This window comes from Emys orbicularis, chromosome 6, assembly GCF_028017835.1.
Source record: "Emys orbicularis isolate rEmyOrb1 chromosome 6, rEmyOrb1.hap1, whole genome shotgun sequence".
Taxonomy (NCBI): domain Eukaryota; kingdom Metazoa; phylum Chordata; order Testudines; family Emydidae; genus Emys; species Emys orbicularis.
This window is the reverse complement of record NC_088688.1, coordinates 90,141,376-90,154,560: the sequence shown is the minus strand read 5'-3', so window position 1 is coordinate 90,154,560 and position 13,185 is coordinate 90,141,376. Positions and strand designations below refer to the sequence as shown.

Here is a 13,185-nt window from a genome sequence, read left to right as displayed (position 1 = left end):
CTTCTTATGGAAATTCATAGCTTATATTTGTGTCTCCTCCTGTACTTGACCGATACTGAATGAGTATACAAATTTAAATATACCGGATAAGTGGGACTATGCAGATCAACTCACTGTATTAGAGTTTCTATTCATTAAGCAGTAATTTCAGACCAAGTGTTAAGAGGATAGAATATTCAGATTGAGAGAGATTTGGTGGTGTAAGCTTTCTTGTTTCATTTTTAAGAACTAAAGGAAAGCTGATACAGTGAGGACATGGGATGAGTTGCTTCTTATACTCTGTTTAAATACTTAGTTTACCATTTAGTTGGTCTCAACCAATATTATAGCTATCAAGTAATGATAGGAGTTTTTACTCACTTTGCATATTGTTGTTTTATAAACAGCTATTTCAGTGCTCACAAAAATTAGTATTAACTTATGATGAGCAGCAGAATTCCATGCATTGTCACTTGTTTGATATCCAAATTTTATTAATCAGAGCATTTATATTGAACATGGAGAAGGGAGAGTTCTGTAAGAGCATAACGACAGGACTATTGCAGAGCTCAAATGTTTTACTGCCATTAGCTAAAGAGTCAGTATGAAAGAATGGCAGGGAGGGGGTGACACTGAGTAAGTCAAAGTGCGGAAGAGTCAATCAGAGTTCCTTCTCTACCTTTTTGCTTTCTAGCAGAGTACTATCTGGGCCTAGACCCTGCTTGCTCATTCCCTTTTACTATCTGCTTCTGGCTGGTAGGTACCAGATAAATTTGAAGGACACCTCACTAGCCTGCTGCTGGTAGGGAGAAAACGCACACTCTGCCCAGCCTTGTTGCAGCTATATGGAGATGGGGTCTCTGCTCCTCTAGCCTTACTCCAGCCTCTTGTCTGCTGCAAGAATGGTGGGTTGTGCGGGTCTGCTTTTGGGTGTTGAGTTATACTTGCAGTCTCTGGTCATAGCTTTCTCTAAATGGCAGCTGAGTGAAATTTACATTATTCTTGTCAGTTACGCTGCTGCCCACAGGGTTCTGAACAGTAGCATTAAAGCTACATACATGGTGGTAAAGCAGGACTCCCAAAAGGATTAGAAATTTAAGATTTTATTGTTTTAAAGTTGAGCAGAAACTGATGGTTTAGTCCGCCTGCTTCCTAGGAATATTTCCTACTTGCTATTGGCATGAGGGTGGTTAGATTTTTCCAAGTTTTTACTTATTTATTGGCTATTGAGAGGCTTCTAAACAAATCTCGCATTGGTGAATTCTTAGAGTAGCTGGAACTATTGTTAATTTTGAAACTGTGATTCACATGCTCTTTAGCAGTGTGTAAAAGTCTTCTGGCCTGTCTCCCATCACTTTCTGCAGGATTTTAAGTTTAAAAAAAAAAAAAGTTTTTAGCCCATGATGTAAACAGATGCAGTATTATCTTCCTCAGTTTGCAGGTAGAGGGCTCTGTTGCTGGTAGCTTTGCCAAGCTATAGAAGAGTGACACTAACAAGGCTGTGATCAGTTTCATGGCTGCCTGTCAGAACCTTGAGAGCCAGAGTTTGAAAACTCCCTTGAACTGAATGAATAGATATTTTGACCAGGTGAGTGGACTGAGTGAAGCTAGAGAGCTACTGGCTTGTTTTCTTGAGAGGGAAGAGAAGAAAGGTGGCCACTAAGTTGCTGTTGACTTCACAGGCTCTGAAGCCTAAGGAGTGGAGTGGGTTTCAGAGCCCAAGCTCCAGCCTGAGCCACAACTTCAAAGTGCTGTCTACACAGGTTGTTTTTAGAACACTAGTGTGAGTCCTGCTAGCCCAAGATTGTCAATGTGGGGTGGGAGGTTTGCTTTTGCTTGATCCAAAATGCTGTGTAGACATATCCTTAGCCATTGGGTTAATTTGTCAATGAGCAGCAGTGAAATGAGTGGTTTTTATACTGCTTTTGGAGGAAAGCTATGAACAGCAGATGCGGGCACTGGATTTATTCGCTTAGGAGGAATATCTTAAAAAAAAAAAAAAAAAAAAGTCGAGATGAGTAAAATACTAGAGACTTGTCTTTCCCAGCTATTGCAACAGACTGAAAGATATGGGTTCAAGGGCAACCTTCCTAAATATCAGAGCATGAATTCTTTCTGCTTGTTGGAGTTGGCTTCTAAAAATCAATACAGGAAAAAATCTTATGCCTGTGGAAGAATTTCAGAGTAAGAAAGATTTTCAAAAGCATTTGGAAGAGCCCATTGTTCCGGCAACTTTATTTAGGTGCCTAAACTAGAGGTGAGCTGCAATCCTGGCTCTCATTTGAAAATCTGGCCTGTAGTTACTCATTCCTGCTGGAGCCAAAGATCGCTTGTTTTTTTTATTTGTACACTTTGGACCAGTGACTATCAGTATTTTTGCAACAGTAAAGCTGCTCACAAAGCATAGATAGTATATTTACACCTAGACTTCTGCCACAAGCTTAGCTGTAAACACAACAAATTTATCATACAGTCTATTTTGCAAGACTTACCTGTATTAAGTTGTACATCCATTTTTACACAAGTGGATTACGTTATTGAGGTGAAAAAGGGGCTTTGCTTCCCTTTTCTGAGTTGCTAAAAGGGATCACTATCTTGTTTTTAATTTGCTATTTTATTTGTCTCTAGACAATCGTAGACAATATACTGGTACAGTTGAACAGTGGGTGATACCACAAGAGCAAGAAGCTTTCATTTTTGGGTATAAAACAAATAATGTTGCCATAGTAGCTGTACATGAGGGCTATACTTTACGTGGGAGTAAGGAAAGGGACTTTTGGGGGGAAATCTGCACTGTCTTATATACATGACGCATGCACTGTTTACTGCCTGGGTATAATTTAGGTATAGGGGTGCTAACCTTCATGTCATTTTCTTAGGTACTTCAGAATACTGAAGTATCAAAATTCCTATATTAAAATATTCAGGTTCAGAAGTGGGGACTCATCCAGTGTCAGTAATTCTGTAGGGATAGTATGTCATCTCATCTTAATCCCTTAGAATTTGTGAGTCTTAAACTGACCATAGAACCTGTTGCCATTAGCATTAACCAGTGTTGATCAAACAAGAATTTCTAAATAGCATTACTGATTTTTTGTGGGTCAGACTGTTGGTTGATACTTCAGCGGTCATTCTCCAGTAGTCGGTAAAAGTCAAAACAAATATACCTTAGGATATAGTATGAATATGCACCACCGGGAAGTGGGAGGTATTGCAGTTGTCAGAGAAGATGACTTGCACAGGACAGAAAAGGAAACAGTGTGACAAGTAGATAATCTTGTCTGCCTTATTTAGGGCATTAGTTTCACTCTCATTCTGTTGTGTGCTCTGAAATGATGTTACAGTATATTTGTTCTGATAACTCTTTAAGAAATGAAGAAACATAGGAAACCAAGGAGATCAAGAAGGACAGGAAAAGAGGAGTATGATCAAGATGACTATATGGAAGGCCCGGTTATAGACGAGTCGATGCTGTCAGTGAAGGAACTACTAGGGTTGCAGCAGGCTGAAGAGCGATTAAAGAGAGACTGCATTTACAGACTAAAGAAGGTGACAACACTCTCTTTGTATATACAGTATTTGCATATTTTATCACATAGGTTTTAATCTGTGAATTGAAGATCAAAGGCTTGCACTTTTACTGAAGAATTCCACTTTATTAAGCTAAAGGGTCTGTTAGTGATCCAATCCATAACATTTTAACAAAATGGGTGTTCAGTGGCTGGAAATGAATAAAAAGAGGATTAGTGTACCCTTGCTTTTGACTGCATTTAGTATTCGAATTTCCAAGTATCTCCCTATGTAATATTCAAATAGCTTGGCCCTAAGAATGGGGTTTGGTATGGTTGCCACTCGTCCAGTTTTACCCAGACAGTCCGGTTTTTGGCGTCTGTGTCTGGGTGCCATTTAGGGTTGGCCAGGTGCCCAATTTTCGACCAGGAAGTCTGGTCGAAAAGGGGACCTGGCAACCCTAAATGGCATCTAAACCAAAAGTTTGGTTACCACGGGGCGGGGGGAGACACCAGGTCATGCTAGCCTCTGCTCAGCTGGGGCCATCTCCTACCTGCAGGCAGGCTCCTTGTGAGGATCCAGCTACTGACTGGGAGGAGGAGGAGAGGAGCAAGCAATGCTGATAGGGCCTGGGGGAGCAGAGGCAGAGAAGGGGGTGGGCCTGGGGGAAGAGGCGGAGCAGGTGCTGGGCCTCGGGGGTCCAGTTACCAGCAATTAGAAAGGTGGCAATCCTAGGGCTAGGAAAGAGGGAGGGTGTATTTTTGGACTTCCTAGGACAATTTAACTAACCTTGACAGATGTGTGAAATGAAGGTAACATCTTTCTGTATCTTAGTGAATAAATTATCTCAATTTTAGCGTCCTCGAAACTACCCAACAGCCAAATATATCTGCAAATTATGTGATGCTTTGATTGAGTCAGTGACATTTGCTCATAAGCACATTAAAGAGAAGAAGCACAAGAAAAACATAAAGGTGAGTTAATGACACTTTTACAAATCCATGCTTTATATTTGTTTAAGTATTGTTATCCTACTAATGATGATACAATTATATTAACCCTGAAGTCTTGCCTTGTTCTTACCATGCTTAATATTCTGCTAGTGTTATATAGAGTGCTTCTCTATATAATGTCTACCAATGTCCATTGACATTGGTAAAAGCAACAAATAATTCGTTTTTCTCAAAAGTAATTTGAGACTTTTTTCCAGCATAGAGTGAACTCAAGACTGCCTCTAGGATATTATTGATATCTCCTAATAACTATACATTAAATGAAAACTCCCTTTAATGATAATTCAGTATTATTGTGTAGGTCATAACTTTTAAAGTTTTGTAATAAGCTGTAACAACGTAACCTTATTTATTGTTCATCAGTTATGTAATAGTATAATGTATCTGGTCTCTTCTTAATATGTCATTTACTGGCATTCTGACAGCTATAATATATTTGATTTTAAAATGAGTTGGTAAGAATGAATTTAAAAATTTTAATTGCCATTTTCTAAATAGCCTAGATAAAATGAAAAGGTTCTTGAATACTCCAGTATGAGAGAATATATATCAATAATTAAAATAAGAGCTTTATATTTTATATTTATTTGAAACTATTGCCAGCATAACTGCATTTGACATTTTATTATTACTGAAAGAAACTCCTGCTGCGCCTGCCCTTCTTCCCCGCCTTTGCCCCAGAAGACAAAAGGAATTGAAAGGCATGTACAGGATTTCCCTTTTGTCTTCAACTTCATTATCCCATACCATTTCTTATAAGGGGAAAGCGATATTTTTCTATCCTTTTATATAGGTGTATCGATTTTTGTAAATTATTGAAGTCTCTAACTCTTTATCTAGATAGAAGATATCCAATAATTCTTTCTACCTACCCTGGTTTCTCTAGACCTTAATTGTGTCCTAACGCATCAACTGTTCGAAACTGCTTACTAGCTCCATAATATATATGGGCAGACAGAAATGTTTATGGCGGTAGGTTGTGTGTACCCACCCCTACCTCATTAAAGCAATTGAAGAGAGTCATTTAAATATGTTAACATATGGTTGTCCTTGAAGGAAAAGCAAGAAGAAGAACTGCTGACTACCCTGCCTCCACCAACACCTTCCCAGATACAAGCTATTGGCGTTGCCATTGAAAACGTAGTGCAAGAGTTTGGCTTAAATAATGAGGATTTGGAACAAAGACTCAAAATTAAAACAGCGATGGAAGATTTATTGCACCAAAAATTGCCAGGTATAACTCTGCCATTTGGTTTGATTGTCAAATATACTAAAAAGAAAAAGCATCTTTCTCCACATGAGTAATCTTAATCTCTAAAATTTTGACAAGTTGTACCACTAATATAATTTGATTTTGTCAGTATGTTCTGCTTGGTGACGTAGTGCCAACATTTTGGCCTGAAGGTTGTTCTAAATTACATCAACTGTCACTGACTTAGTGGCTGGGAATCAGCAGGGCTTAGAGGAGGCCCAAGCCATGCCCTGTTGGGTATGGCCTCAATCCCTTCATCAGCTGTAGGGATAAGGTGTAGGAACTGTTGTGCTACTGAAAGATACTTCAGAATTCGGGTGATCCTCTGATGGCTGTCTACACCAGTTCTAGGACTAGAATCTGCTGGCAAGGCATTGCAGAGTGGCTATACTCCAACCCAAGATTTGGATTAAGATGTTGAGTAAATTCAAAAAATTCCTTTCTTTGCAGATTGCTCGCTAAGGCTGTACGGCTCCTCCTGTAGCAGATTTGGTTTCAAAACTTCTGACGTAAACATTGATGTCCAGTTTCCAGCCAATGTAAGTGAGCACATTTTTATTATAGATGTAAAATTGGCTTTAATTGACGTTTATAGTAACATTTAAGCAAGTAATAACAAAGATGCCAAGTGGCATTTACCAAAATGTATCGATCCAAGGGGAGCTATCGTTAACTGTATCTTAACTAAAATCATCTTAATCTGTTGTGAAAATAGTATTAGTAGTGGTATTACTCTGTGCTAATAGCATCTTCAATCCAATGAACTCAAAGCACTTTACAAACACTAATGAGTTAAAACTCACCTCCCAGCAACCCTGTGAAGCAGATCAGGATATTTATACCCATTTTACAGATGGGGAAACTGGGCTATAGATGTTGTGACTTGCCTTAGGTCACACAGTGAGCCTGCACCAGACACAAGATCCTTCTCTGTCTTTTCAATATGAAAGTATAATTTAAACTACTGAAATATTTGAAAAATATTTTTTAATGATGGATTTTTAATAAACTTCTATTCTATTATATGACTCCATTTCACAGATGGCTCAACCAGATGTTCTCTTACTTGTACAAGAAAGTCTGAAGAATAGTGGTAAGAAATACTTGTTCACTGCTTTCAGTTTCATTTCAAAATCACCCCTTGCGATTATCACAATACTCTTTCTCTGAATGCAAAACATTTTTTAAGTAGATGCATCAAATCAAATGCTTGCTTCATTTTTACAGAATAATGTAAGTCTGTCTCCGTATATAGTTTCATTCTTCTTATACACTAGTAAATTAACAGGTACAAGAGTAAAGGTATTAAGGTTACATAATTGGAGGAGGGAGCATTTTCTACATTGAATTCCAAAATGTCTTCACAGCTAAGGAAAACAGTTGGCGTTTTTATGTTGCTATATTTACTTGGTCAATGATCTTGCAGAGTCTTAAGCATGTGAAGTAAATGAGACTACACAGTGCATGAAGTTAAGCAGGTGCCTAAGTCTTTACAGGAGTGGTGCCTTGGATAGAATTATATGGTGGTAGCCTAAAATTCGGTGTACCACAACACTCTAAGGTGTAACATTCTGTAATGATCCCCAAGCTCTTTCTGTGAGCACTGCTGATGGTAACACAGAAACAAAGGTTGATTGTAATATTCCTCTCCTAGCCCATAATGTAGTGCAAATCTCCCTAGGGTAAGGTGTGCTCCTTTACATACCTTAGAGTCTCTCATCAACAGAAGTTGGTCCAATAAAAGATATTACTTCACCTACCTTGTCTCTTTAATATCCTAGGACTGACGCGGCTACAACACTACATAACTAATGCTGTCAGACAAGCTGTTTAGCTTGTCATGTGTAGCTTGTCATGTGTATTCTGACAAATGACTTACCCTTAATCGATAATGGTAGATACTAAATGCATCACTTGTATAATGTCTAAAGAATTTAGCTGCTTTAGTATTTCATTCAAATACTAGCTCCAGTATGTCGTTTGGTGGTAAAAATTCTAACTGTGTGCTCTCATTCACATCAGGAATGGGGATGCCATCAAACTCAAAGTGAATTGTGCTGCCCCCCCTTTCCATAGGCTAGCTTGTGAGGATGGTTTACCTAGCAGCATAGGTGTGCATGGTGCTTCTTACTTGAAATAAGACTGACTAGTCTTCATCCCAAAGTACTTAAGGCCTTATTTTCAGATCCTAGCCTCCTTTCATGTGTATACAACTTTGTGCACACATCTGCACATATAGTTTTGGTGTGCTGATGTTTCGTACACAAGATAGAATGTTTATATGCAAACTCATCACCTGCATGTTGAGGTACTAAAAAAATTCCACTCAGTCCTAATTTATGCACATCAGTGAAGACTGGGTTGAACCCAGCTGAAAACGGGGTCTTTACAATCTAAATAGAACATACACAAAGGAAAAAGATAGGGAGGGTGGCTCCTTTTCTATTTTATCTTGTATGTGAGGTTTTACCCTTCTTTCCACTCTTTCCAACCACCCTCCCTCCTCGCCCCACCCCTCAAGTTGGGAGATCAAGGATTTTTTTTTTTTAAGATTATACTGATAGGCCCTCCCACATGCTAAGAAGTTTAAAAACAGATTTGGCAAACATGTTTGTGTAAAGCATGTTACTCTAAAACTGTCTTTAAATACAGTTTTGTTAATAGTGTAGTGCTCTGTTTACTCTGGCCAGCTTATCTACAGTAGCTGAATTGTTCTTTAAAATACACTATTGAAAGTTGTTCAATTTTTCCTCGTAGCATTTTCTTTAACACAACTGCTAAGCCGCTGACTCCTCTACAAACAATGTGATCTTGTTTAGAAACATTGCAAGTTTATATAGTTGGACCACATTTTTCCTTCCATATTTTCAAACTCTAAATTAACACGTCTGTCAATACTGACCCACCAGACTTAACTTTCTACTTTCATGCTTGAGTTGGTCAGATCTCTAATTAGAGGTGATACTTTTATGAGCCAGACTGATAGATCCAGAATTTATTTCTACTCCTTGCACCACATGAGTTTCTCCTTAAACACAAAGCTTTTTATTAATAATGTGCTTAATGTGGCTTTTTCTTTTTTCCCCCCCAGAATCTTTTATTGATGTTGATGCAGATTTCCATGCTAGAGTACCAGTGGTGGTGTGCAGAGAAAAGCAAAGGTCTCCGTTGTCAATTTGTATGTTCTAATAGCATATAGCAATGTAAATTACACATACCCACACCTGAAAAAATAACATTTCTGTACTAAATTATTACAGTTCCATGGATCTTGACACAAACACTTATGGGCAAGTCATTCCTAGCCTAGAATAAGAGGGTAAGGGTTATTTCTTCCTCAACCCCATCTTCCCCAGTCCTCTTTTAAAAAACAAACAAAACAAAACAAAACCTTTTTATTTTTTCACTGCACTGGGGATGATTGCTAAAGTAGAACATTTCCTTTCTTCCCTTCTAGACAATGCAGATTTAATATCGAATGAAAAAACCCTAAAAAACAATGCAAGGGGAGTTTAAATAGCTTTAGTGCTATGAGAAAAGGAGTGAGGCATTTTATTGTGCCCACATACCACTTAAGATTCATGAAATATTGTGTAACTAGCTACTGATGTAGAATCTATCACCAGTTGTTTGCAGCTACTTGGTCTTTCATTAGTGATTTTTTCCCCCCGCACTTGAAAATAGTTTATGAACTTTTTTAGTAATGGGGTTTGGTACAATGAAATTATTTTGATTCACGGAAGTAAATGACAGTGTATGATGTTTTAGTTCATTGACTAAATGATTTAGTTGCTTAAAAAAAATCTCCAGAAAGTGAGTGAGTGAATTGTTGTGAATTTTAAAATGGTTTTGCTCTTGTAAAAGCTTAAAATGTTTAAATTGTAAAACTAAATACACAGGTCAAACCAGTTTTGTTTGCTTCCTTTAATTATAAACGTTAAGTCTCTGAGGCTGTTAAATCTCTCATGATAGCCTCTATTTTGTGATAGGTTGTAAGATTTCATCTGACATATGGCTTTCCTTAAAACACCTGCAGGATTTTCAGGTTGTTTCTTTGTCATTGTAGTGGCCTTGTTTGTAAAGTAAGTGCAGGGAATGAAAATGCTTGTCTGACGACAAACCATTTGGCTACTCTTGGAAAACTAGAACCAACTCTTGTACCTCTAGTGATTGCCTTCAGGTACTGGGCAAAGGTGAGTCTTTTTTTTAATAAAAAAACACAAATGGGTGTGTACGTCTCAAACAGTTCTTTTTGTCCAACTCTTGTGTGATGAGTTTCTCAAAACAGGCACCTGGATAAAAGAAAGTAGGCAGTGTATAAAAGTTTAACCAAGATACATCGTGGTTTTCATGGCGTTCATATTTTTAGTCTAATGTCATGCTAGTAAATCTGCAGTTATAGTTTAGGAATGCGATTGCTCTAAGTCTCTTCTTGGGGAAAAAGTTACTCTTTGGTCTGAAATTTTGCATGATCTGGAGCAGGGGTTCTCCACCTTGAGGGATGCGGGCAGTCACAAACAGATTGCAGTTGACCTGTCTTTCTATTGCTACATTAGGTTAGCTAGATGGTGTACCTTGCTATGGGAAAGGTGCTTCCAGTATTGAAAACTGAAAATTGCTGTTTAGATTGAGTGACTCTTTTTTTTCCTAACTTTACAAGAAGAATCTAATCAGTTGCTTGAATGATCTAAATATAATAGTATTTCATGCTTTTAAGAAACTTTCAGTTGCTTTATTAGGTTCTTATAATTCAAAAGTGTGTTTGAACTTTAAACGTGACACACAGGTTATCCTCCTATGAGAAATACAATATTATGTGCAGTATATTATTTTCCTTGCCAATTATGTGCATGCACTGACTGAGATTATTTAATTGATGCACACATGAGTAGATAGTTGCACTAAATTATAGTGTACACAGCAACCACAACTGTGCCACATCGCCTTTCTAGTTAAAGATCTCTTTACATAGGCAGCATTTTGTATATGATAATAGAGGTTGATGTGAAACTCTAGCTGGAATTTCTTGACTTTGTACAAAAAAATCAACCATAATGTTGCTTAACAAGCTCTTTTGTTACATGCTTGCTGAGAGTCTAACTACATTAATAGCAACACTTTCAATTTATAAAGATGTTGGTATGCATATCTTCATCTGTTAGTTTTTAAAAAATTGCCTATGAAATCCCAACTTCTCTGCCCCTGAGGACCAGCTGCAAAAGTGCTTCAGGTGCATAGAAGGGGAAGATTATTTATCAAGAATTCTTTAAAATTTGTCAAATGAGGTAATTTTCACATTTGAAGTTAATGGAAACAAATTAGGAAGAGTTGGTGTGGGAAAAAATGAGTGAAATCTTAAATGGTGAAGTTTGAAGTCATAAATAACCCAGTCATCTTTGTGAATGTTAGACAGTACTCTGGGTATACATACCACATATGCCACCTTAAGTCTTGATTTCTGGAATAGCTTGAGAAGATTACAGTACAAAGATAAGTGTCACCATTCTGAATTTATTATACAATAACTCTTTAAACTAAAAATAAGCAATTTATTAAAGAAGCTGAAGGGAATTATGTCGAGATCTCATTGACTCAATGTCCCTTCACCCCCATTGAAAATCCCAACCATTGCGTACAACCAATAGCTTGTATGGCTGGAAGTTTATCGAAATGGAATGCATACAAGAAAAGTGATTTCAATATTCTTATACTAGAACACTGGCTGTGATTTTAATGACTACATGAAGTCCTTTGGAACCAAACACATCCCACAACATGGGGACAAACGAGTTATAAATCTTCGCTCTCTCTTAACAGTATTTAAGTTGACTGCCGGTTTTGCAAATAGGAGAATGATGATAGATACCAAAAAGACTATTTGTAATAAAAAGCCTGGTGATGAAAAATATTAATGTGTTTTTCAATTTTTTTATAGCTGTGTTGTGCTGATCGTCCTGAAGAAGGAGGTTTGCCATCTTACGTGTTTGCTTTAATGGTCATTTTCTTTCTACAACAGAGGAAAGAACCATTTCTGCCTGTTTATTTGGGATTGTGGGTATGTGCTACTTAAGTATTATCAATCTGAGGGTGATATTTTCTAAATCTGTTATAATTGTAACTTAATTATTGCCTGCTTGTTTCTTGCCTATCCCTTGTGCAAGAGAGTGACACTTAGTCACCAACAGCAAAATATCAATATAGTTTTTGTGTGCATAATATGTTAACCTTTATTGTGGCATGTTCTTTTGGTTGAGCAATTTTTAATTCCTCTCCCTTGTGCGCAAGCATTATGATGCCATCTTTAATTATGTGATCATATGCTATTTTCCACAGGATACTAGCCTCATTCAGTGCACGGAATGGACAGTGCTCACTTAATGAACAGTTGTTCGCTCTTTTGTTTTCTCTTTGTTCAGTGTGTGGCCTCATCTCCTTCGCTGCACAGTCCTGATTTACTTCTAATGCAGGTCCATACTGTGCACTGATGGGGCGGGGGTCCTATGGAAAAAAAATAATATGCAGTTATGTAGTTAAAGACCATCATAATACCTGTGCACAAGGGGGATTAATTAAGGTGGTATCCTATGTGTAAAAATTTTCAAAAACTACTCAGTAACTTTGAGTGGGACTTAGGCACTTAAACTTTATCCTAGGCCTAGAACAGACTTCTTCAAACAATGATCTATTTGATTATTAGCATATTTCAGAGTTCTTTACACACGTGTCATTTACATACAGCTCTTGATCTTGGTAAAAGAATCAAAATCAATCTATGTATAAAATTGTATTTAAAGCCATGTGATGGAACCTCTAACAAAGTAAAGATACAACTATAAATCATAACTAGATGGATATTGGGGTAATTTCTCATTTTGAAAATCTACTAATGAGTTGTTGTGTGAATTGGTAAAATTTAATCAGAAAACAGATTAACTGGGGAGGAAGTACTCTATTGAATGAGAATTCAGTAAGCCTGTCTTTATTATGGGTATAGTATATGATGATTTTTGTACGTCTTTAAAATACTGACTTTTTTTTCTGGATGATTAATACTATGGAAGAGGCTGGTTTGAAATCCTTCAGATAAAAAAGATGTCCAGTGTTTTTTCCTCTTTTCCTCTCCTCTCTCCAGATTGGAGGATTCTCATTAAACAAATTAGTGAACTTCAGCCTTAAAGATGTTGAGAATGATATCGTGGTCTGGGAGTATAATCCTGCTGTTAATGATGCTGATTCCCCAAAAGAAGCTTCTCCTAAAAGGGGCAAGGTCTGAATCATTTCAGTTACTTCAGTATTAATCTAGAAATCACTCTCAGCAATGACCACCGATCTTTATTTTAAGTGAAGTAAAATTGTTTATGTATTGCGAAGCTAAACTTCATAATTTAGTGGCTGTATGCAGTGTTGTGGCCTTGTCAGTCTCAGGATATT

The 13,185-nt window shown here is 37.4% G+C and overlaps 1 protein-coding gene across 1 annotated transcript in view; it reads left to right on the top strand.

Annotated features, from left to right (window-relative positions):
* Positions 1–13,185, top strand: part of TUT7 (terminal uridylyl transferase 7) — a 46,261-nt gene that overhangs the window by 5,808 nt on the left and 27,268 nt on the right. Inside the window, exons 3-11 of the mRNA XM_065405966.1 lie at positions 3,350–3,528; positions 4,347–4,463; positions 5,559–5,736; positions 6,205–6,293; positions 6,796–6,847; positions 8,846–8,915; positions 9,821–9,947; positions 11,690–11,809; positions 12,887–13,021. Coding sequence (XP_065262038.1) covers positions 3,350–3,528; positions 4,347–4,463; positions 5,559–5,736; positions 6,205–6,293; positions 6,796–6,847; positions 8,846–8,915; positions 9,821–9,947; positions 11,690–11,809; positions 12,887–13,021 — 1,067 coding nt within the window. The remainder of the gene's footprint in view (positions 1–3,349; positions 3,529–4,346; positions 4,464–5,558; positions 5,737–6,204; positions 6,294–6,795; positions 6,848–8,845; positions 8,916–9,820; positions 9,948–11,689; positions 11,810–12,886; positions 13,022–13,185) is intronic.